General features: G+C 64.0%; 2 protein-coding genes and 1 long non-coding RNA gene across 4 annotated transcripts; 1 reads left to right on the forward strand and 2 right to left on the reverse strand.

The window, feature by feature from the left end:
- Positions 1–1,897: 1,897 nt before the first annotated feature.
- Positions 1,898–9,202, reverse strand: LOC121667845. Of its 2 annotated transcripts, XR_006017171.1 has the most exons (3): positions 8,726–9,202; positions 6,450–8,201; positions 1,898–6,183 (listed from the first exon to the last, which is right to left on the reverse strand). It is a non-coding gene; the product is annotated as an uncharacterized LOC121667845 (long non-coding RNA). The 2 variants fall into 2 exon arrangements; XR_006017170.1 differs by lacking the exon at positions 8,726–9,202 and having other exon boundaries at positions 6,450–8,719.
- Positions 9,203–10,233: 1,031 nt separating this feature from the next.
- On the reverse strand, positions 10,234–11,503 carry CRYBA4 (crystallin beta A4). The gene is made up of 5 exons (XM_042034685.1): positions 11,465–11,503; positions 11,228–11,346; positions 10,877–11,018; positions 10,630–10,772; positions 10,234–10,476 (listed from the first exon to the last, which is right to left on the reverse strand). The coding sequence occupies exons 1-5, from the start codon at positions 11,501–11,503 to the stop codon at positions 10,329–10,331; spliced, it is 591 nt and encodes a 196-aa protein (XP_041890619.1). The 3' UTR covers positions 10,234–10,328.
- Positions 11,504–14,986: 3,483 nt separating this feature from the next.
- Positions 14,987–19,441, forward strand: CRYBB1 (crystallin beta B1). Its single transcript, XM_042034949.1, has 6 exons — positions 14,987–15,164; positions 15,721–15,877; positions 16,663–16,781; positions 18,359–18,491; positions 18,622–18,764; positions 19,114–19,441. The coding sequence occupies exons 2-6, from the start codon at positions 15,740–15,742 to the stop codon at positions 19,292–19,294; spliced, it is 714 nt and encodes a 237-aa protein (XP_041890883.1). The 5' UTR covers positions 14,987–15,164; positions 15,721–15,739; the 3' UTR covers positions 19,295–19,441.
- Positions 19,442–20,234: the final 793 nt, after the last annotated feature.

Consider the following 20,234-nt stretch of genomic DNA (forward strand, 5'->3'; position numbering starts at 1 on the left):
TCATCTGAAAGCCTTATCCTGGTACCCAACCAAGCCACAGCCCCTGCCTTGTTCCGCAGGGTGGAAGAGGGAAGGACGGCGGCTCCGAGCTCTGTAACTGATACTTTTAATTGCTGCAAGACGTGCCAGGATGTCCTGCCTTCAGCTCCAGCTTCACTCAGTATTCCACATGACTCTTGGCTCTGCTTGCTGCAAGATACGGAGCAGACAGAGCTATCTGGGAAAAAAGAGGCTTGCAGGCAATGGGCACAGATAGAGTTAAGGAGGCTTTTCCTTGCCCAAGGTGAGCAGCCACACTGACTGCCCAGGGCACCTGCTCCACCGGCCCCAGAGGGAGATGCTGGCAGCGTGGGATGGGGTTGATGCTCGCAGTTAGAGAGTTTTCCCACTTAAGGTGGACCAAACACCCGCTGTGTCCCTGTGAGGTGCTGAGGGCAGCAAACACAGGATGCTTCTCGGGATAAAGCTCCAGGATCTGAGAAAAACCTGCGTGAGAGTGTGACTGTGGTGAGCACAGCTGCATTTGCCTCCCGGCTGAAAGGGAAGGAGGAAATGGAAAATTTGTGGGGATTTCAAATGTCCTATTTGTAGTAGTGGGAACAGAGACACGGAACCTCCCCGTGGAGGGCGGTTCAGCCGGGACTTGGGCAGAGCTGTGGGCATGGGGCTGCCCAGGACCTGCTTCCTGCACTGGCTCCCTGCGTGGTCCCCTGGCTCCCTCGGCAGCTCCGTGGCCAGCGCTGGGGAGTTTGGGAAAGGTTCTCGGGGCATCCACAATCCCTCCGGCAAAGCTCTTCCCGCAGGGCCCCTCTGTGGCGAGAGCCCCGCGCTCCCCAAAATGCCCCGGAACCGCGGCGCAGTGTGATGTCAATGAACATCATTCCTCCTGCTCGCACGCGTTCCCTGTCAGCACGGGCTGGGGGCACTGGCTGCGACACGTCAAAATGCTGGGAAAATAAACACGGCGGCTCGGCTGCTGCCCTCCTGCTCCGCCGGGAACAGCCAGGAGGGGACGGAGCCGCGACCCCTCCCCACAGCCGGAGGGAGTGTCCAGCCTGCCCCTCCGGAGAAGGGCAAGCAGCCGCCTTGTCCTGCTCACTGTGACCATCGTATCCCAGGCTGGACTCGCAGAATCGTGGAATGGTTTGTGTTGGAAGGCACTTCAAGCTCGTTCGTTCCATTTCCCGGCCATGGCAGGGACACCTTCCACTATCCCAGGTTGCTCCAAGCCCTGTCCAGCCCGACCTTGGACATTCCAGGGACGGAGCCGGGCCAGGGGCTTTCCTGGAGCACGAGCTCCACCTGCCGCCGCCCTCCGAGCCCGGCCCGGTACCGGCGAGTGCCCCGAGCCCCCCGCATCCCCGCCTCCCCCCCTCCCCGCCTCCCCCCCCTCCCCGCATCCCCCCCGTCCCCGCATCCCCGCATCCCCGCATCCCCGCATCCCCCGCAGCCCCCGCATCCCCGCAGTCCCCGGCCCCCTCCTCCCCGCTACGCGCTCCCCCCGCCCACTCCTCGGCCCCGCGGGGCTGTCCCGGCTCGCAGGCAGCGTGGGGTCCGTGCCCGCTGTGCTCCCCAGCGCTGGGCGATGGCACCGCGGCCCCAGAGCCACCACCCGGTCGTGCCCGGGGGTGACCCCCCTCCTGCGCTCCGCGGAGCCCTACCCGGCACGAAGCCCCTTCTCCCCACCGCCCACCCAGGGCCTGGGGTGTCTCTGCTCCCTCCGGTCCCACCACACCCGGGGTGGCCGCGGTTCCTCAGAAGGATGACGAGGTGGCCGCAGTGCGAACGGCCTGTCCTGTCCCCCCATGCCCCCATGGGAGCTGGGGCAGCCCCAGCCCAGCCTCACACAGGGGTTCCACCAGCCCCCCACACTGCACAAAGACAGAAGACTGCGAGGTGGTTGCACACTTGCCATGTTCACAGTAGACATTACAGGCAGGGGGGACATCCTTATGGGACTGCTGGCCAGTGTCCAGCCCCACCGTGGATGTGGCCACAGAGCAGGCACAGCCCTGGCCAGCTTGGGCTGGAGCACTCTGGGCAGGACAGTGACCCCAGGGCTGGACCTGCTGGGGTGCCCCGGCCCCACATCCACCACCACAGGTGAAGGGGGATCTGCACACCGTGCCCCTGGCCAGACAGCTCTGGAGGTGCCAGCAAAGAAGGATGGACAGACAGAGACATCAACTACTGCCAGCCACGGTAACTGGGGAGCAGGGACAGGGAGCCCCGAGGTGCAGGAGCAGAGTGAAGGAGCAACCTGGCTGTTTGGTGGAGCCTCTCTTCCCTCCTGCCCCGCTCTGAGGGGGAGCAGCCACCCACGGGCACTGGTGGCCTGTCCCACTGAGGGGCCTGTGCAAGGTGACACTTGCCCAGGACATCCTCTGGGCCATCAGGGTGACTTGTGCCATGGCTCCCCTCAGTGACAAGCCTGGGAAGGTCCCCTTGTGCTCACTGGGGCTGCTCTGGAGCAGAAAGGGGGGTCTGTGGGGCAGGGAGGAGAGTCCCTTGCAATGGTGGGCTCTGACAACCCCAGCCCCATGCTCATGGTGTTCCTGATCTCTGCAGGAGTCCTGAACCTGCCCACCCTGGTCCTGACCTGGCTCATCCTCCTGGCCCATTCCTGTCCCTCTGTTCCCCACTCTGCCCACAGCAGGGCCCTGTCTCCCCCTTCCATCAAACTCAGGAGCATCAGCCCAAAAACACATCCTGGTGCCAGCCACGTGGAAGAAGGGGATTTGGGGGATTAGTGGGATAAGGTGGAGGTTGGACAGACACGGAGCTGGGTGGGGAGGGGACCCCCATCAGCCTGAGAGAGACCCCCCCAGCTAAAGGAGCAGGCTGGGGGTAGTGCAGAGCAGAGATGCCCAGGGGAGGGGGCAGTGTCATGGGGCCACCCAGGAGACTCCAGTCTGGCTCTGCCTTCCAGTGCAGGCAGGAGAGTGACAGTGCCATCAGCCAGTGACAGCAGATGCTCTGGGGAGGGCCTCGACATGGGAGCAGTGAGCACAAGGCAAAGCCAAGAGAGAGCAGCCAGAGCCAGACCCTGTCTGGATCTGTCCCCCTGGACAGAGCTGCTGTGACCCTTGGTTGAGGGGTGCCCTGTCCCCCCAACACCACAGCCTGAGATGTCCCAAAGAGCCAGCCTGTCCCCGCCAGCAGCACAGGGCCACCGTCCTCTGCTGGCACACAGGGCTTGGCTCTGCCCCGCTGGTCATGGCAGCCCTGAACGCCGTCAGTGCCCTGCCGTGTGCCAAACCCACACCAGCAGGCCAGGGCCTGCATCCTTCACCCTGGCAGGATCCCTGCAGAGGCCAGGGACGTTCATCTGGCTGACAGATGGACAGAAAGCAAAGCCCAGGCTGTGCCCCCGTCACCTGATGGCTGAGGCACCCACTGCCCACCCCTGCCCTTGGCTGGGGCCAGGGTACCTGCAGGTACCAACCCGGTGGTGACGCAGACATGAGTTAGTCGGGGCCACGCTGCCAGCAGCAGCTTCCACATGCACCAGGCACAAGATAAACTGTGGAGACACAAAGGGGGTGAAGAGAGGAGCCCAAGAGCACCAATGCTGGGAGCAGCACGAGAACATTCCCCATGACAGGTGACCTGGGGCCTCAGGAGAGCCCCAAGCTCAGGCTCATGGCAATAGCTTCGCTCTGTGGCTGAATCTCTTTGCAAACTGGGTTTGCTGGACCTTTACAGCCATTGCCAGTCATTATTAATGGGTTTGTACTGCCCTGTTGCCACCCAGCCTCTTTTCCTCGTTGTGCCACATGAAATTTGTTGGAAAATGGGCCAAGAGGGAAATTTTCAAAGTGCCCCAGCCTGAGCATCTTCTTTCCCGTGGTACCAAATGGGAGCCAGGGATGCTCAGCAGCACCGAAAATCGGGTGCTGCAGGTGAGTAAGTCCGGGAGGAGCCACCGTCACTTGTCATGGCAAACAGCACCCGAGAGGCAAAGTGCAGAGAGAGTTGTTAGTAGCAAGAGAGAAACAGTCAGGGCGGATTAGTGCAGTGGGAACAGAAGTACAGGTTAGTAACAGAAGCAGGGCACTGGTCTGCCTTAGAGGACACACACACTGGAAGAGAAATGAAGAGAAAAGCAGCAATGGTTAGTTTGTTTAATTCAGTTCAGGAATGTGTTAGTAACAGAGATCTACTGGCTTAAAAAGGAACTGAAAAGCTTCTGCTGATAAAACCGTTTTAGGCTCCTAGTCAGCAACAGGCTCCACAGGCAGAGCCGGGCAGGGCGTGTGGGGAGAAGCCCTCTCCTCGTGCCGCTGAGGGCTGCCCGGGGCAGGGGCTGTTGGTCCCCTCTGCTGCCCGGGGCAGGGACTGCTTGTCCCCTGTGCCACCCGGGGCTGGGGCTGCCTGCACGGGCAGGGGCTGCTGGGCCCCTCTCCTTGCCCACAGCCAGGGCTGGGGCTGCCTGTGCAGGCACCACTCCTGCCCAGTGCTGGACAGGGGCTGCCAGTCCTCTCTCCTGGCTGCCCCTGCCCGTCTCTGCCCGTGCAGCCTGGCACCGACACCCGGCACTTCCAAACCCCTTTTCCAGCTTTTCCGTTCCCCTTTAAAGGCAGCGCTGCTTGCCGTGGTTAGTGGGCACGAGGCAGGGCTGCTGTGGGTTAGTAGGGCATGCACTGGGCTGGTTAGTGGGTTAGTCCATGTGCCAGGGGCTGTGGCAGCCCCGGGGAGGGCACAGGGGTCCCAGGAGGTTAGTAGGTTAATACTGGCAGCATGCAGAGCCGGGCCCGTCAGCAGCAGGGCTCTGGCTCAAGAGCAGGAGGAGTTTTTGGGCTTTGCCACCGGATTGACATTAGGGAAGGCGTTAGCGGGGGTTTTCACCGGTGTAACATAACCTGTCTCCAAATGAAATGCTCAGCAGGCATCTGCCCCTCTGATCCCTGCCAGGGAGGTACTAAAGGTCTCAGCAGTGAGCGTCCCCTCACAACATGTGCTTCCCACCCCCGGGACTGGGAAAGGTGAGAGACAGGATGCATGGAGGGGACAGTCCCCACAGTGCCTAAAGGACTCCAAAGGAGCTGGAAGAAGCAGAGAAGGAAGGGGTGAAAGCATTGCTGGCAGTGTCTGGGGTGAGGCTCCAGGCAGCTCTGCAAGAGCAGGGCTCCAGCAGAGACCACGACAGCTGCTCCAGGTCTGCACCAAGCTCCCACTGCACATGCAGGGAGGAGGAGGTCCAGCAGGGAAAACCACCATGGAGCAAAGGAAAGGTGGCCCACAGCTTACACCCTCCCCATCGGCAGCTGCCTCTCTGTGGGGCTGAGCAGTGCTCCAAGAGTGGCAGGGACACCGTGCCCTGAGATACAGGGCTGGGACAGGGCACCCAGGAAAGCCCCTGCCCCGTGTGCCCCTGGGTCCCCTCCTCCCACAGCACGAGCTCCTCTGGTCCCCAAGAGGATGCTTGTCCTGTTTGGACTTCAAGGCTGTAACACTTGCCATGAGCTGCGTCTGCCCTCAGCCCCCAGCCCACTGCACCCCCCGCCCTTCTGCCTATGTGGGGACGTGGGCCTGAGTGGCTGCTCAGTGAGGACACAGTCCCAGCCACTTACGGGGGCCACTGCAGAGGCCACGGGAGGAGGACTCACTGCCCATGCTCCTCCCCACGCTCCAGCATGCTCCACAAACCAGGTGTTTCTCCAAGGGGAGCAGAGGCAGGGTCCTGCCAAGACACGGCACCTCCAGAGCAGAAAGCACCAGGACTTCACCGACAGCCAGAGGGAAGGGCAGGATCAGTGGGGACAAACAGAGTCCCTTTGGGCTCTGGCCATGGTGTCTCCATGAGCAGCTGGCACAGCTCTGCCCCCACTCCCTTTCCCTTCTCCCTCCTCCTACACTGCGCTCAGGGAACGGGACAGGTCTGGGGGGGAGCAGCGGGAGGCAAGGACACCCCAGCACCTTGTGGGAAAACTGTGTGCACGTGCAGCCACGTGTCCTCAGGTGTCACCACCGTGGTCTCCTGGGCTGTGTCCCCCACAGTGGCCGGGCTCGTAGCTCCATGCCATGGCAGTGGGCACCAGGGTGCTCTGCTGAGGCCAGCCCGGCTCTGGCATCATGTGTTGGTGGTGTTGGTGGTGATGGTGGCTCCTGAGCCCGGCTCCCCTCTGGACACGGTCAGTCTGGCCAGGCAGGAGCTGGGGCCGTGCCCCTGGGGTGGTGGCACTGGGGAGCAGAGATGCTGTGAGACCCTGGGCTGTGGCAGCCACCCCACCCCCACTGCTGGGCACGCGTAGGGGACACATCCTCTCATGCAGGTGGCCCTGGGGATGGTGTGAACCCCTGCACCCCGCTGGGGCCTGGGGAGAACCCTCCGGGGGATGGGGCCTTGGGGAGGAAAGCTGGTCCTGACTGCCCAGCACTCTCCCAGCTCACAAGAGGTGGGAGAGCATGGGGCTGGCACCACCCGTGTCCCCTCCCCAGAGTCCTACCTGTGGTCACCAGCTACGGGAGTGCTGTGCAATGTCCCCTGTTCCGTGTGGCTCTGTGCCGTGGGGGCAGCGAGGGGACTGTGTGAACAGACCTCAGGTCAGTCATTAGCAGCTGCAAAAGAAACAACCAACGCAGCAAGGGAGAGAAACAGGGCATCGTCCTCAGGCACAGCCCAGCCGAGCTGGCAGGAGCCCGGCAGGAGGGCTGGGCACGGACCCTCCTGTCCCTGTCCCCTTGCAGAGTGGGGGAGCTGGACCAGGCACAGTGGGACACCAGGAACCACCACACCAGAAATGGTGGCAATGCCCCAAACTGTCCCTACCTGTTGCTGGAGGCAGGGACTGACTGCCCCTGCCACTGCTGCCTCCACCTCTGCCCTTGCCCTCTGGTTAAGCTGGGTCACTGGGACCCTGTGGTTCCACTGGTTAAACTGGGCAGACTGGTGGTCATAGCCACGCTGTGGTGGGTGCTGCTCCATCTCCTCGGGGATCTGGGGACACGTGGCTGGTGCCAGCAGCCAGCCCATGTCTGTGGCCTGCTCCTGCTCCTGCCCTGCCCTGCCCTGCCTGCCTGGGCAAACCAGGACAGCAGCAGGTCCCAGGGGAGCGGGGCTGTGATGACTCTGCAGTTCAGCTGCGGAGCCGCTCCTGCTTCCCACGGTTCATTGTCACCGCAGTCCGCAGGCACTGCCGGCAGGACAGTCCCTCCCGTGGGGACAGCACGTCCAGGCGGCATTTGCAAGCCAGCTGCGGTGGGGCCGAGCAGCGGGAATGAGCCGTGGAGATGCCACTGAGCATCTGGCAAATGGATCCCCTGCCTAGAGGCGCCGGTGGTGGGGCAGGCGGGACGTGACGGCGGCAGGATGGCCTCTCCGGCCTGGGAGTGAAGCACATTCCGGGAGATGGGGAGGGAAAAACAATTTTGTGCAGACAGGACTCACCTAAACACTCGTCTGGGGCACGAGCCTGAGCTGCCCCTGCCATGCGTGTGGGTGGCACATACGGTGCCCCTGGGGGGCTGGACACCCGAATTAAACGGGGGCTAAACCCCCTCCTCGAGTGAGGAGGGAGGGCGAGGAGCACGAGCTCTGCTGCGGGCAGGAGTGGGGAGATGAGGGCACAGCAGGCACGGCACTGCCACGAGAGATCCCGGAGAGATGATCGCTGGGATGTGGCATCCGGGCACCCTGAGCCCCCAAATCCCAGCGGGGTGGCCAGACCCCCCTGCCCTGTGCCCTGCCAACGCTGCCCGACCCTCGCTGCCATCCAGCAGAGCCCAGGCTCCGGCACAGCCCAGGCTCCGGTGCTGCTGCAGTGGTGCCAGGCACTGCTGCCTCTGTCTGCAGCTCTGGGGCTGGGCAGCCCGGCAGAATGGGGTTGTGAGGGTGTGGAAGACTCCCTGCAAGTCCGGAACGCCTGAAAATCTGATTATTTCTGTGCTCCTCCTGGCTCCCCGGGTAGGACCTACCCGCACACACAAAAGGCTGCGAGACAATGAGGGAGAGAAAATGGCTCCGCAAGAAGAGCATCTGCCAGGTTAACTCTGAGGAGAAGGAAGGGCTGTGCTGTGCCCTGGGGCTGCTGGCCCCAGCCTCGCCTCTCAGCCCCGCCTAGGATCATCAGCTTTGGGAGAAAATGGGGGGTTCGAGACAAAGCAGTAAAACGGCATTTTGGCTACAAATCCTCCCAGGAGCATTGAAAATCAGGCAAGAATCCATTTACCTGGCAGGAGCCCTATTCTTGATGAGGATTCTGAAAAAAAAAAATACAAACAAGCGGCGCAGCAGTTAGTTCTGATTTGGGCCGGGGGCTGCCGGCGGTGTCCGGGGAGGGGCCAGGCTGCCCAGCGCTGCCTCCGGACCGGGATCACCGGGATCGCCTGCCGGGCCGGGATGCGGCCGGGAACACGCTGCGGGATGCGCGGCTGCCCCGGCCCCAACAAAGGGAGGGGGCCCGGGCTGCCCCGGCCTGGCACCCCCGGGGAAGGGGGGAGTCCTGCCGGGGGGGTGGGGGGGCTCTAGTGGGATTGGTTATAACCAGGGAATAATATATTGAGAACGGGGGTATTTTTTGGGAACGGAGTGGAGGGAGCAGCCGCGCCCGCCGGCTCCACACCTCCCGGAGCGATGCCCGCAAGACCCTCCGAGTCCCGGGGCGACATCGCCCCCTGCTCCCGCCCGGAGGTGGGGGCTTCCCCCGGGCTCCCGGCGCCCCCAGACCCCACCGGCGCCCCATCCCCGTCCGCAGGGAGCGGAGCCACGTCCGCGGTGCGTTACCTGCTCCCGGGGGCCGGGCTGGGGCTGGGGGGCGCCGGTTCCGCTCGCTCCTGCCCGCCGCGCCGCTCCTTTGTGCTGGAGCTTTCCCAGAGCATCCCTGAGGAAGAGGCTGCCACGCAAACTCCTCCTCCAGCAGCCCCCGGCCCCCCCGGCCCTACCTACGGCGCAGGAGGATGCTGCAACTCACATTAAATTTTAATGCTGGAAATGCGGCCGAGTCACCTTTTCCCCGCACCGCTCCCGCTCCGCACCGCTCCCGCACCACTTCCAGCACCGCTCCCGCACCGCTCCCGCACCGCTCTCGCTGCGGGAGACTCTGGGGACCCCTTTGCCACGACAGCCGCCGCAAAGGCCACTGTCATCCCCTGCCAGGACATCGTCCGCCGCGGTGTCACGGGCTCCCCACAGCCGCGGGTGTGACCCAGGGGACACGGGACAAGGATCCCTGGGCAGGGGCTCTCGGGCACACCCCTGGAGACATGGAGGGCAGGATGCGGCCGGGCTCGGTGGGGACGCATAGCAGACAGACCAGCCCGGCTTGGGGACACAGCCCTGCCCGAGGACAGCCCCCCACGCCGGGGACAGCTCCCCTCCCGTCCGGGGGCTGTGACAGCCCCTCCGCAGCGCTGTGCAGCTGCTGGGTTCCCACATTGTTCTCCAAATCCCCGCCGGGTCCCCGGGGACCCCCGGTCTCGCCGCCAGCTGCCCACCGTGCCTGACCGCGTGCTGGCCCCGCTCCCGGACCCCGCGTCCCTCCGGGGCTCTGAGGCGGGGCTGGGCAGGCCCAGGGGGGTATCTAGGGCGGCTGTCCCCCCCAGCTGTGGCCATGGAGGGGACGGGAAGCTCCGCTCCTCGGGTCTCGCTGGCTGCCGGCCCCGGACGGGTTTGCCCTGGGGCGCAGGAGGATTTCACTCAGCCCATCCCAAAACTTTTTGTTTCTTCTTCTATTTTGCCTTTTTAATTGTGATTTCTTGCGGAGAGAATCCCTTTCTGGGCAGCATTCCCTCCGCTGGTGGCCTTGCTGCTGCAAATGTCATGGATGGGACATTTTCACCACATCAGATCTTTTCTCCAGAGCCCTTATGAAAAGAGGAGTTTTTCCAGGCCAGCCTTTCCCTGCTGCATCCCCAGCTTTGGCTGCACATTACGTGTGCGGGGGTGAGGGATGAGTGCCGGGATGGGTGCAGGGGTGTGTACAGGTGTGTGAGAGTGCTGGGATGGGTACAGGGTGTGCACGGAGGTGAGGATAGGTGCACAGTGTGCACCTCCAGCTTGCTTGATCGTGCAGCTCCTTCCAGCCCCTGGCAGGTGCTGGCAGAGCAGATGATGCCTGTGGAGTGGTGGGATGTGGGGGTCCTGCAGAGCCCCTGAGCCTGCTGCCGGGCAGAAAAATTCCCCTCCACCTCATCCCTGCCCCTGCAGAGCCCCGCTCTGCCCCCAAGAAGGGCATCACTGCCGGCCACGCAACCCCATAGCCCCACATCCCCAAGTGCCAGCGCCGCCTTGGACAACTGAGCCTTTATTGAGCTTTGTCCCCGCCGCCCCGCGGGACAGACGGTGCCCGAGGCGCGCGGCCAGCGGCGCGGGGGCTCCGGCCCCGCGGTCACTGCTGGACCCTGCGGATGGACTGGACTTGGCCCGTCTGCGCGTGGGACCCCCACTCCCGCACGTGCTTGTACTCGCCCGCGGGGCTGTCGCTCTCCAGGAGGTACTGGAAGCCCCGGTACCCCGGGTACTGCGAGCAGACCCACCTGCGACAGAGCAGAGAGCCACGGTGGCTCGGGGCGGGCGGCACCGCGGAGCCCCCGCACTGCGGGAAGGTCCCGGCAGATGCCAGAGTATCCTCGGCTCTGCTGCGTGCCCCGGTGCCGGGTCCCGGCAGGCTGCAAGCCCCGGGTACTCACGCGCCGGAGCGGACAAGGAAGGAGCCCACGGTGCTGCTGCCCCAGCCCAGGGCGGGCAGCGAGGGGCAGTCGTCGCTCATCTCTGCCCGCTTGCCCTGGAAGTTCTCCTGCTCAAAGAGCATCAACCTGCTCCGCCCGTGGTCCTGCGGCCAAGACGGGCACGGCTTTGGCACTGCCACCCTGTCCGTGGGCAGCGGCGGGCTCCGGGGGCCGCCCCGCCGGGGGGAGCCGGGGCGGGGGCACTCACGGCGCAGGCGATGGGGCGGAAGGAGCACATCCTCTCCACGTGGTAGGCGTTGCTGCCGCTCCACGCCTCCCAGCACGGGTACTCGCCGCGCTCCAGCACGAACTGCTGCCCCTGGAAGCCGCAGTGCTCGAAGCCTGCCCACCTGCCGGGGCGGGAGGGGTGAGACCCCCGGGGTGCCCACCGCCCCACTCGCAGCCCGGGCTGTGCTCGCTGCACCCAGCGGTGCCTGGAGGAGGCAGCCCCATGGCTCGGGTGGCAAAAGGCACTGGAGGCCTCCATCCTCCAACCCCCCTGCTATCCGTGGGGTCCTGCAGCACCGTGGGGTGGCAGTGCCCCGGGACCCCCACTCACGCCCCGCTCTCGATCTTGCAGGAGCGGACGGTGCTGAAGCCATGCTCCAGGGTGCTGTAGCAGTCGGTGGTGAACTCGTGCTTCTTGCCCTGGAAGAAAGGCTCATCCCACACCACGATCTGGGGGGAATAGAGGCACTCAGGGGGCTCTGGGGGTGCCAAGGCAGAGAGCAGATGCTGCAGCCCCGCTCCCAGGTGTTCGTAGGGCGTGGTGCTGGTCCTGCCCAGGCTCCCATACCTTCCAGAGACCGGAGGATTTCTTGCAGCGGTGGGTCATGGTGGCTCTGCCAGAGCACAGGGGAAGGGCACTGTTAAAGCTGCCCCTCTGTCCACATGAGAATGACCTCAGGAGCCCACGCACATCCCTTCACCAGCAGTGTGGGGGACAAGAGCAAGGGGGTTGCTCCTTGCTGGAGCAGGTGAAGAGCTCTGTGGCTCGCCCCGCCCAGCTGGAGCTGGCATCAGGGCCGTGTGCAGCAGCGGGCACCTGGCCCAGAGGGCACCTGGCCCTGGCAGACATCCCTGCCCGTGCCCAGGGAAACTCCTCCTCCCACTGGCAGCTCCCTGAGCCAAAGCCCTGGTGCTGGCAGGGCAATGCTGAGCCGGCACCACTGCAGAGATGGCTGTGTGCCCGCACTGAGCATCAACACCCTGCCACGGCCACAGCCAGCAAAGCCCCTGATCCCCCAACCCCCCAACCCCCACCACAGCTCCCGGTGCTGAGGAGAGGTCTAGCCCCGGATTTTGGATGCTCCTCCACATGTTCCCGCAGCTGCTCGCTCCCAGGCCCCAGCCATGGGCACTGGGCAGCTGCTCCAGGCTCTGGCGCTTACCTGGGGTGAGGCACTGGTGCCCAGGGAGGTGACATGTCCAGCAGCCTCTGGCTGGGTTTTTATAGCCTCCAGATAGAGACAGAGCCCAGGGGAGCATTACTGAAACCCCTAACTCAGCACATGGCGGGGAGGAGGGACCGGGCAGAACAAAGGCGCCGTGTCAGAGACGCTGATGAGCCGGGACGTCGAGCTGGCCCACCGGGCACAGGCTCTGACCCCCGCCCCACAGTTCCAGAGCCGGGGCATCGCCCCCAGGCTCTGCCAGCGCTGCTGCCGTGTGCTCTCCCTGGCATGGGGCTGGGCTGGGGCCGTGTCCCAGCTCTGGCAGCGCTCCCCCTGCCCTCGGGCAGTGCTGCCTGCACTGGGGGCACGGGGAGGTTTCCTCACCCATTTCTGGGAATTGGGAGGAAGGACACATCTCCACTTGCTCTCCCTGCAAGGGCAGAGCAGCTGTCCCCGAAATCCGGGGCAGCTCGTTGCAGGTTGTGCACACAACAGCCATGGACACCGTAAGAAATGGGGACCAGGGGCACTGGAATTGTTGGGGGGAGGTTGCAAAGGCATGGGAGGGACTGGAGGCACAGGTCATGATTTGGGAAGAGTTGCAGCAGCCTCTGGCCTCTGTGCACTGGAAAGAGTCTGCTGCACCCCCATTTTGGGGACCTAAACACCTTTCAGCTTTGCTCACAGTGACCCACACACCGCACAGATCATCCCGGGGTGGTGCCAAGACTCCAAAGGCCGGGCAGAGGCACCCACCCAGCCTGCCCGTCAGAGTGGGCAGCAGGCAAGAAAGGCTCTTGGGCCCAGTGGGAAAACCCATGTTCCCAGGGAGAGCTGTGTTTTGGGACAGAATTTGCCAGGAAACTGCCAGGAGGCTGAGCCAGAGTCCCCTTCGTGCAGCTGCAGCAGTCCCGTGAGCCCCGGGCACCCTGGGGGAGGCAGAGCAGGGCAGCTGGGGAGGCTCAGCACAAGCGGCTGCCCCAGGGCACAGCAGGGCTGCACGGGCTGTCCCTGCCACCTGCAACCCCAGCAAAAGCCCTCTTGGCATTGGCACAGTTTGTCCCCGGTCTCTCACTGTGGCCTGAGCTAAATTCAGCTTGCGCTGGCCACCAGCACAGTGACCACCACTCGCTCGCTGTCCACAGCGTGTCCTGGCAGCAGGACATGGCCATTGGAGCCTCGGCCGTGGCCGGGTGCCCCCGTGGTTTCACTCAGTGCCAGGCAGGGATGCAGCAGCGGGAACTCCGTGAGCAGCGGGACTCACCAGGGCAGAACAAACCCGCGTGCCCGTGCCATCTGCGGCCACGCTGCGCCAGTTCTGGCCATCTGCTGCTGGGGCAGCTCTTTGCTGTGCTGGAGCTGTGCATCCCACAGGCTCCCCCGTGCCAGGGAGGGATGGTGCAGCGTGGGGCTTTACAGCGCAGAGATTTTGTGTCCGGGGGCTCAGGAATGACCAAGGACAGATCTCTGCTGTCAGCCCTGCCACGGCACTGGCTATGGGGAACCCATGGGGCTGCAGAGTGCTCAGTAACAAGCAAAGCAGCCATCAGGAGCAGAGCTCGGCCCTTCTGAGCTGGTTTTCCAATGGCCAGGTTCAAAGGTGCTGGGGGCTGGGAGGGGAAGCAGAGTCGGGATGGGTGAGACCTGCTGATTAATGCCCAGGAGCACAGGGCAGGCAGCACGGGGAGAACACCCACTCCGGCTCTGGGAGGAAGAGAGGGCAGGTTAAATTAGAAATCTGGATAAAACCCATGGAAAAGAGTACAAATTGAAATCGTGAATCATAAAACACTGCCCAGCGTCAAGGTGAGACCCAGACTGGGCCAGTTCCCAGGGTAATGGGGCAGCAGACCCCGCACCCAGCCATGTCACGGGCACAGCACACCTCCTGAAAAGCCTCGGGAAAAGAAGGGATCAATAGGTTCTTTTTGTTCAGGATTTTGTGCAATAGCCCAGAGGGTGCAGCTGGATCCCACCGCTGCTCGGTGACACACGAGGGGATCAGCACACGGGGCTCTGAGCCCTCTGCCCCCACACCCTCGGGTGAGGCACCGCTCCTGCTGGATGCTGCGGGAAGCTGGGGGGTGTGGGACAGGGGTGTGGAGGTGGAGAAGAGATGATCAGAGCCTCACAGGGACTCAGGGGAAGGTCCCCCCGAGGTGCCATAGGGTGGGGGAGATGTGGCACCAGAGGCTGAGCTGCTGCAGGGGCTGGTGCCAGCAGGTCCCCAACCAGCCACCCCACGACCCCCCTGCACCAGTCAGACAGAGCTGGTGCCCCAAAACCCTGCATGAGGTTTGGCACCATGAGTGTGGTGGTGGCAGAACCAGGGGTGGGACAGGGTGAGTGCAGCACGGGGAAAACGGGCTAAAAAGCAAAGGAACAACCCTGCCAGTGAGCAGGGACATTCCCAAGGGAGAACAAACACCATTTTCAGGCACTCAGATGGTTCGGAAAGTGTCAGCTTCGATTACACATCGTTTGGAAAAAAACCTAACTCCTGAAGCATTTCAGAACGCTCAGGTCCCGCTTCCTGGCATCTCCAGGGCAGCGCTGCCGGCGCTTGCGGGCACGGGGTGATGTTCGGAGCGAGAGGTTCAGTGTGTGGAGGGGACGAACGGGCACAGCGCGGCTGCGGGCCGGGCACGGTGGGGAGGTTGCCCCCTCCTCGGTGGCAGCGGCACGGGAGCGGGGTGTCCCCGCGGGCTCGGGGCCGGGGCGCTGGGCAGGGGAGGTGTTCCTGTGCCGGTGCCGGCGCCGGCCGGGCCGTGCCAGGGCTATATATGCCCTGCCGGGGCGGCCGCACGCGGGGCAGCGAGTGCCGGGCGCGCTGCAAAGTGGCACGGTCAGGTCTTCTGTTGTGCCGGGGGCACAAAGGAAAGTGCTGGGTTCAGCGGCTGGGCACGGGGCCGGGGAGAGGCTTCCAGCTCGCCCAGCGCTTTGCAGGATGTGATGACTGGGCGGCCGCGCAGACACTGATGAGCTGGCAGTTCCTTTGTGCGCCCGCCCGGGGGTCTGCCCTTGCCAGGCTATAAAGTGGGGGCCTCGCGGCGCCCCGAAACACAAGCCCGCTCACTCCAACAAGAAGCAGCAGCTGCCCAGGTAAGAGGACAAAGTCTCCGGGCACCGGATTGCAGCCGGACCCGAGGTGGGGAGAGGGAAACTCAGGGTCTAAGCTGTGGCCACCGCTGTGGTGGTCACGTCTGGGAGCATCTCGGTGCTCAGCATCCCACCGCCCTCCACTCCCCGGGGAGCTGCCGGTGACATTCACCTGCGGGGCCACAGCAGGGTTCCAGCTGCAGCGCCTCAGCAGACCAGGGCTGTCCCCTTCCCACCCCCCACACGCTGCCCCAGGCGCACCCCGTGCGGGACGGCCCCGGTGCCCGGCACAGCACCAGGCCCCATCCCGGGGCACCCCTACAGTGCTGGGACCATGCTCAGGGCTCTCCTGATCACAGAAAGAGACTGTGGACTCCAGGACCTCCTGTGATCCCCCTGGTGAAGGCAGAACCCCGTGCCTATGCCTGCTGGAGAACCTTCCAGCGGCTCCTCTCCTGGCCCTGCCCACCCACCCCACTGAGAGTCCCCATTCCCGGGGTGGGTTGTGGGTGCCCATATCCATGCCTCCCTCTAACCTGCTGCTGGTGCCCTGTCACAGACTTGAGCCCACCACCGCGATGTCTGAGACCACAAAACCCGCTCCCGGCCAGGCTGCGGATGAGAAGGAGAAGGCGGCTCCTGCGCCAACTCCATCCCTTGACCCTGCTCCTGTCGCAAACAGCAAGGGCGAGGAGCCCTCCCCAGAAGCCTTCAGGGTAAGCCCTGTGGCTCCCCACACACAGGGACACGTTCCGGGCTGAGGGACAGGGGCAGCATCTCTTGGACAGGAGGAGATTGTTCTGGGGGAAGGAGTGTGGAAGGGTGGGTGATGCCATCCCTCTCTGCTCTGTCCCTCTGACAGCACGCACAGGATTTGGGCAGCTGCTGCAGGAGGAACAGTCTGAGGGTCCCTTGGCCAGGACAGCTGGTTGGGGACCACAGGCTTTGGAAGTGCTCTCCCTTGGGCTGTGGTGTCAGGGCTGACTGCTGCCACCTGCTCCCTCTGGTCACCCGCTGCATGCAGGGGTCCTGTGGGGTGGTGGAGGGGATACTGGGGGTGGCAGGGCCAGCAATGAATTGCCACAGTGATGCCAGGTCAGCGTGCCTCCAAGGCACTGCAGCAGGGCGGGCACGAGGGGCGATGCAAGGGCTCCGGTGACACCGTGCCAGGCAGAGAAGGCCACAGCGCAGATGGAGCACCTGGAGAAGCAGCTCCTTCCCGCCAGTGTGGGCACCAGCAGCAGCAAAAGCAGGGGCAGGATGAGGCCATCTTGGAGCAGGAACAGCTGTTGGGGGGAACCTGCCTGCGCTCAGCCTGTGCTGCTCACACACAGAGCCCAGCTCAGCTTGGGCAGGCACCAGATCCGAGAAGCTGCAGGAAGGCTTGGAGAGCCAAGGGGGACACGTGGAGCAGTGGGCTCAGGCATGCAGGGTCACACAGCACAAGCCTGCCCTCCCTGAGCATGCCTGTCCTCATCCAACCCTTTCCTTGAACCCCCAGATCGTCGTCTTCGACCAGGAGAACTTCCAGGGCAGGCAGATGGAGTTCACTGCCGAGTGCCTGAACCTGGCTGACCGTGGCTTCGACCGGGTGCGCAGCGTCATTGTCACCTCTGGACCGTAAGTGACCCCGGCCATGGAGGGGGCTGTGTCCCTCGGGATGTCCCCAGCGGGTGGGGACACAGCCCTGGAGGCACCCTGGGCACCATGTGACGTGCAGGGGCATTTCCCTGCCGCCTGGGCAGAGCGGAGCAGGGCCAGCACAGGAGCAGAGTGGGCATCCCGGATCTCCTCCGAGGAGAACAGGAGGAGATGGGTGGGAAGGATGCCAGGGCCACATGCAAAGCAAAGGGCACCAGAGGCAAAGCTGAGGGCCCAGGAGAGGTGTCCCTCAGATCACAGCTGTCCATGGAATACAAGGGACCTGCAGATTTTATAGAAGATGAAATGAGGTGGGATCCTTGGCCCAGGCTGGAGCAGGCAGGGGTGGGCAGGGACAGGCACACGCCTGCACCCAGGCAGCTGAGCAGCAACGAGGGGGCTGGGCAGGTCTCAAAGCCGTGGGAACAGTTGACACAGGCAGGGACAAAAATGATCCCCAAAGCAGATAACTGAGCAGACGGATGATCTCCATGTTGAAAGAGCATCCCACGGCACCGTGCCCAGCTGGAAACAGCGTGCCCAGGAATGCAGGGGGGCTGGTAGTGCTGTGGGGAGGATGTACAGGACATGGCTTGTCCTGACAGCATCCTTGAGGGACTGGGAGGGTGATCTGTGGTCACCTGGAATGACTTTTTCATTAGGAACCCAGAATATCCAACTCTTCTTAAAACAAAAGGGAGATGGAGCAGCCTGGAAGGAGCTCAGATGTGATGCCTGGGAAGCTGCACTAGACATAGAAAGGGTGAAACTGGGAGGACAGAGAACTTGGGTGTCATTGGGGTCCTCAGAAGCTTCTTGAGAGGCACCGATGGGACTCTGCACCCACAAATGTACTTAGGGAAAGACAAAAGCAAAACAACCAGGCTGAGCTTTAGCAGTCAGCTTGAGGCTGTGCAGCCTGGGGTGCCTGAACACATCTCCTGCCAGCAGGAAAACCCCTGCTGGCATCTGCAGGAAGAGATACTTTGCAGGGAAAGGAGAAAGAGCAAATCCAGGACTATTGTGGTGTCGGAGGCTTCTGAAGCCCCAAGCCCATGACATTCCCAGCACCACAGCACCTCGTGGCTCTGCTAAAGAGGTGACATTGCAGCTGAGCGAGCCCCACAGCTGGCAGTGGGACGGGTGCCAGAGCTGGCTGGCGCTGGAGCAGCGAGGCGTGCGAGCGTGCCAGGAGTACACAGCCGGGGCAGGAGGGACAGCAGAGTCCTGAGCTGACTCTGCAGGGTGAACACGTGGGGATCACCGGCTGTGCAGGGGTCCTGCTGCTCCCCAGCTGAGGAAGAGGAGCGCTGCGAGTGTTGGTGCCTGCTGCAGGTTTGGACACACACACACACATCAGAGAGCTTCCAGCCGGGAGCCCATGGATCAGCGCTGCCTCTTTGCGGGCCACAGTGCCTGGGCTGGGAGAAAAGTGGGAGCAGGGTGGTGGGGCCACAGCCCTTTTGGAGACCTTTCCAGCATCCTGCAAGCTGGCTGAGCAGGAGGGGAACTGCTGGGTGGCACCTGACCCGCTCTTTGCCGACCTCTCTCCCCAGCTGGGTGGCCTACGAGCAGGCCAACATGCGTGGGGAGATGTTCATCCTGGAGAAGGGCGAGTACCCTCGCTGGGACACCTGGTCCAGCAGCTACCGGAGCGACTGCTTCATGTCCATGCGTCCCATCAAAATGGTGAGTGCTGGGGAGCAGAGAGCCCCAGTGGGGTCTGCCCAGGGCCGGGCCATGCTGCTCGGTGCCTTGCTGCAGCAAAGCTCCAGGGCTTCGGCCGCACCGCCCAGCACCCTCCCTCTGTCTTCCCCAGGAGGCTGAGGACCACAAAATCTCCCTCTATGAGTCTGCTGACTTCAAGGGCAACAAGATGGAAATCCAGGAGGACGACGTGCCCAGCCTCTGGGCTTATGGGTTCTGCGACCGCGTGGGCAGCGTGCAGGTGCCCAGTGGAACGTAAGCCGGGCTGCAGCGGCGGCTGCCTCGTGCCAGGCTCCCTGTCCTCCCTGACCCGCTGCTGCAGCTCTGAGCACCCGCACGGGCTCTCAGGCAGCCAGAAAGTGCTGCATGGCTGGTTTTGGTGGCGTGGCTGTTTCTGGTGGCGTGGCTGTTTCTGGTGGTTTGGCTGTTTCTGGTGGTTTGGCTGTTTTCAGTGATGTGGCTGTTTCTGGTGGCACAGCCCGTCCCCCAGGGGTTGGTGCCCAGCACAAGGAGGCCCTGATGGCCCCCTGAGCGCGCCCTGGCTGCAGCCAGAGCCTGGAGCGGCCGACCCCGCTCAGGTGCTCTGTGTTTGCTTTTCCCGCAGTTGGGTCGGGTACCAGTACCCTGGCTACAGAGGCTACCAGTACCTCTTTGAGACCGGAGACTTCCGACACTGGAACGAGTGGTCTGCCTTCCAGCCGCAGATCCAGTCCATCCGCCGCATCCGGGACATGCAGTGGGACCAGAAGGGCACCTTCGTCACCCCCGACGCGCCCTCCGACTGAGCGTGCCGCCTGCTAGCTACGAGTCCCGGGCCCCGTGGGGCACCCCCGCCTCCCCTCGCGCTCGCCTGCCCAGCACTTTCCTTGTACATTGCACATTCCCTGGATGTACTCTACCTTGTGAGGCAAATTAAAAAAAACAGAAGATTAGAACTGCTCGGGGGTCGGTGGTGCATGAACGCGGCTCCGCTTGCCCGGGCTGTGCCAGCTTTGCGCTGGAGCCGGGTGGGACACGGTGGAGGGTGGTTTTTCCAGGCAATGGGTCCCATGCAGGACCTCCCCGCGCTGGGGCTGGGACACAGGAGAGCCTCGGTGTGCGAGAAGGGGGTGGCGGAGGCTCTGCAGCCCGACCCCACCATCCCCCGTGGGGACCTTCTCAGCTGGGGGGCTCGGGGTGCCCCGGGAGCGGCGGGACCAGGGCGGGCTCCTGGCTCCGTCCACGCCTGCGGGATCGGGGGGCAGCGGGGGGTCCTGGGTCCCTGCCGGTGGGACCCACCTCGGCACTAATTAACAGCCGAAATTGCAGTCGATCAAAGACCAATTCACTTTCAAGGAGGTTTTTTTTTTTTCTCCCTCGGACACTGCCCCTCCCCACCGGGCACTTCCCTGCAGCCTCGTTCCCCCTTCCCATCCCGTTCCCTCCCGGTGGAGCACCTCGGGGTGACATTTCCCTGCGCTCCCACGCCGCTAATTAGCGACGGCGGTGATTAATTACAGCAACAGCAGTGACGGCAGCGCTGCCGGGCGCTGCACACGGGCAGCACCGGGACGGGGGTGGGGACCGGGAATAACGGTGAGGCCGCGGGCAGGGCGCTGCGGAGCGTTCGGGGACGGCTCCGCGGCCACGGCCGGTACCGGCACGGGGACGGGTTCGAGCTCAGGTCCGGGCTCGGTGCCGCTCGGTGCCGCCCGGTGCCGCTCGGTGCCGCTCGGTGCCGCCCGG

The sequence above is a fragment of the Corvus kubaryi genome, unplaced genomic scaffold (genome assembly GCF_017639235.1).
Source record: "Corvus kubaryi isolate FWS band 111438036 unplaced genomic scaffold, C.kubaryi_AGA036_p1.0 37382, whole genome shotgun sequence".
Classification (NCBI taxonomy): domain Eukaryota; kingdom Metazoa; phylum Chordata; class Aves; order Passeriformes; family Corvidae; genus Corvus; species Corvus kubaryi.